The sequence below is a fragment of the Lynx rufus genome, unplaced genomic scaffold (genome assembly GCF_022079265.1).
Source record: "Lynx rufus isolate CCGP_SWC_20201006 ecotype Redwood Valley unplaced genomic scaffold, mLynRuf1.p SCAF_9, whole genome shotgun sequence".
Taxonomy (NCBI): Eukaryota; Metazoa; Chordata; class Mammalia; order Carnivora; family Felidae; genus Lynx; species Lynx rufus.
The window spans coordinates 102,577,048-102,579,573 of record NW_025814897.1 but is presented as its reverse complement, the minus strand read 5'-3'; the positions used below and the strand labels follow the sequence as shown (position 1 = coordinate 102,579,573).

The 2,526-nt window shown below is 64.4% G+C and overlaps 1 protein-coding gene across 1 annotated transcript; it reads left to right on the top strand.

Moving 5' to 3' along the window:
- The first annotated feature begins 675 nt into the window (after positions 1–675).
- APLNR (apelin receptor) lies at positions 676–1,818 on the top strand. The gene has a single exon (XM_047070204.1). The coding sequence runs from the start codon at positions 676–678 to the stop codon at positions 1,816–1,818; it is 1,143 nt and encodes a 380-aa protein (XP_046926160.1).
- The last annotated feature ends 708 nt before the right edge of the window (positions 1,819–2,526 follow it).

Genomic DNA, 2,526 nt, shown 5'->3' with positions numbered 1-2,526 from the left:
CCCCCCCCGCCCCCCCTTCCTGGCTCCAGCTCCGGCTGGATTTCAATCTGCATAATTTGTCCCATTTAGAGGGGAGGGGAGGGGGTGAGAGTAGGAAGGTGGGGAGGGTTGGGGAGGGGGTGCTCCAAAGGCCAGAGGAAACCAGGGACTAGAGGCTGGGGAGAAGAAGGTGGGTGGTAGCCAGAGGGTGGAGGCGGGGCTGGGAGGAGAGCAGGATGCAAACCTCAGATAACATTCTGCCCAGCTCTGCTCGGCAGGGCTCAATTTGGTCCACTTGCCCGGGGACAAGAGGAAAAAAACAAACAAAAAAAAAAGTGGGCTGTAACTTAAAGATCTTAAGACTCCCAAGTGAGGGGTGGGTCTGGAGGTGGGTGGGAGGAGGGAGTGACCAGACGAGGAGGAGACAGAGACTCAGGAGGGCGCAAGGAAGCCTCTTAGCTGAGGCTGGGGCAAGGCGAGGAGAGGGCGGAGGGACGTCTGCAGGGGCAGGCACCCTCCAGAATCCGGAGGCAGCTTCTCCTGCTTGCCGGGAAGGGCTCTGGACACCCTCAGCCCCTTCTCGCCTGCCCCCTGAGGCTCGGGCCAGAAGCCCAGGGCGGCCGCCGGGGTCGGGGCCGCAGCCACGGAGCTGGTACCCGCGGGAGCCCCTGCCCCGTCTTCTCTCCGCCGCCCAGCATGGAGGAGGCCGGCGACTTTGACACCTACTACGGGGCAGACAACCAGTCTGAGTGCGAGTACACGGACTGGAAGTCCTCGGGGGCCCTCATCCCCGCCATCTACATGCTGGTCTTCCTCCTGGGCACCACGGGCAACGGCCTGGTGCTCTGGACCGTGTTCCGCAGCAGCCGCGAGAAGAGGCGCTCGGCCGACGTCTTCATCGCCAGCCTGGCAGTGGCCGACCTGACTTTCGTGGTGACCCTGCCGCTGTGGGCCACCTACACGTACCGGGACTACGACTGGCCCTTCGGCACCTTTGCTTGCAAGCTCAGCAGCTATCTCGTCTTCGTCAACATGTACGCCAGCGTCTTCTGCCTCACCGGGCTCAGCTTCGACCGCTACCTGGCCATCGTGAGGCCGGTGGCCAACGCTCGGCTGAGGCTGCGGGTCAGCGGCGCCGCGGCCACGGCCGTCCTGTGGGTGCTGGCCGCCCTCCTGGCCGCGCCGGTCATGGTGTTCCGCGCCACCGGGGACCTGGAGAACACCACCAGGGTGCAGTGCTACATGGACTACTCCGTGGTGGCCGCCGCCGGCTCCGAGTGGGCCTGGGAGGTGGGCCTGGGGGTCTCGTCCACCGCCGTGGGCTTCGTGGTGCCCTTCACCGTCATGCTGACCTGCTACTTCTTCATCGCCCAGACCATCGCCGGCCACTTCCGCAAGGAGCGCGTCGAGGGCCTGCGGAAGCGGCGCCGGCTGCTCGGCATCATCGTGGTGCTGGTGGTGACCTTCGCCCTCTGCTGGGTGCCCTACCACCTGGTGAAGACGCTCTACACGCTGGGCGGCCTGCTGCGCTGGCCCTGCGACTTCGACCTCTTCCTCATGAACGTCTTCCCCTACTGCACCTGCGTCAGCTACGTCAACAGCTGCCTCAACCCCTTTCTCTACGCCTTCTTCGACCCCCGCTTCCGCCAGGCCTGCGCCTCGGTGCTCTGCTGGGGCCAGGGCCGGTGCGGGGCCGCGGCCCACAGCGGCAGCGGGGAGAAGTCCGCCAGCTACTCCTCCGGGCACAGCCAGGGGCCCGGCCCCAACTCGGGGAAGGGCGGAGAGCAGATGCTCGAGAAGTCCATCCCCTACAGCCAAGAGACCCTGGTGGTGGACTAGGGCTGGGGTCGGAGGGGAGCCCGGTGCCCTCCGCCTGCCCCGGCCTCTGCCCCCCGCTCTCTGAAAGTCAGGTGGCATGATAGCACCTTCTCCCTTGCACTTGGCCCTCTTCCCTGCCGCCCGCCTCCCTGCCCGCTCCTGTGGTCCTTCCTCCTCCAGTCTTGTTCAGATGTGTGTAGTTTAGTGGAAGGAGACTGAGCCCTGCAGACCCCTGCTCAGCCGCTCGGTGTCGGTGAGATGGACCTTGCACCAGTCTCTTGACCTCTCTGAGCCTCGGTTTCCCCATTTGTATAAAATGGGGGAAGTCACGCTGGCTCAGCTGACGTGGGTTGCCCCCACCCCTTTTCACGGCTCTCCAGCTTTTTCTTCTCCCTCCTTTTCCCCTAATTTTCTCTCCCCATGTCCCTGTCCCTGCTTCCCCTCTCTCTGCACTTTCCGTTCTGAATCCTCTCCGGCCACCTCTCTCACAGCACACCCCCTCCCTCAATCCCTCCTTCTTCCCCTTTTTACCTCCCGGGTCTGCAGGGCTCCTAAGGGTTAAGAATCCTGAAGCTTGCACACAGGGCCCCTGCTGCAGCTCTGTCTGGCTCCCTGAGAGTGCAGGAGGGGGAGAGAGCAGCAGGGACTGGGGCTGGAGGGCTGGTGCCAGCCAAGAGTTAACTCCAGGCTCTGCAGCTGGGAGCTCCAGAACTTTCCCCCAAACTGGAT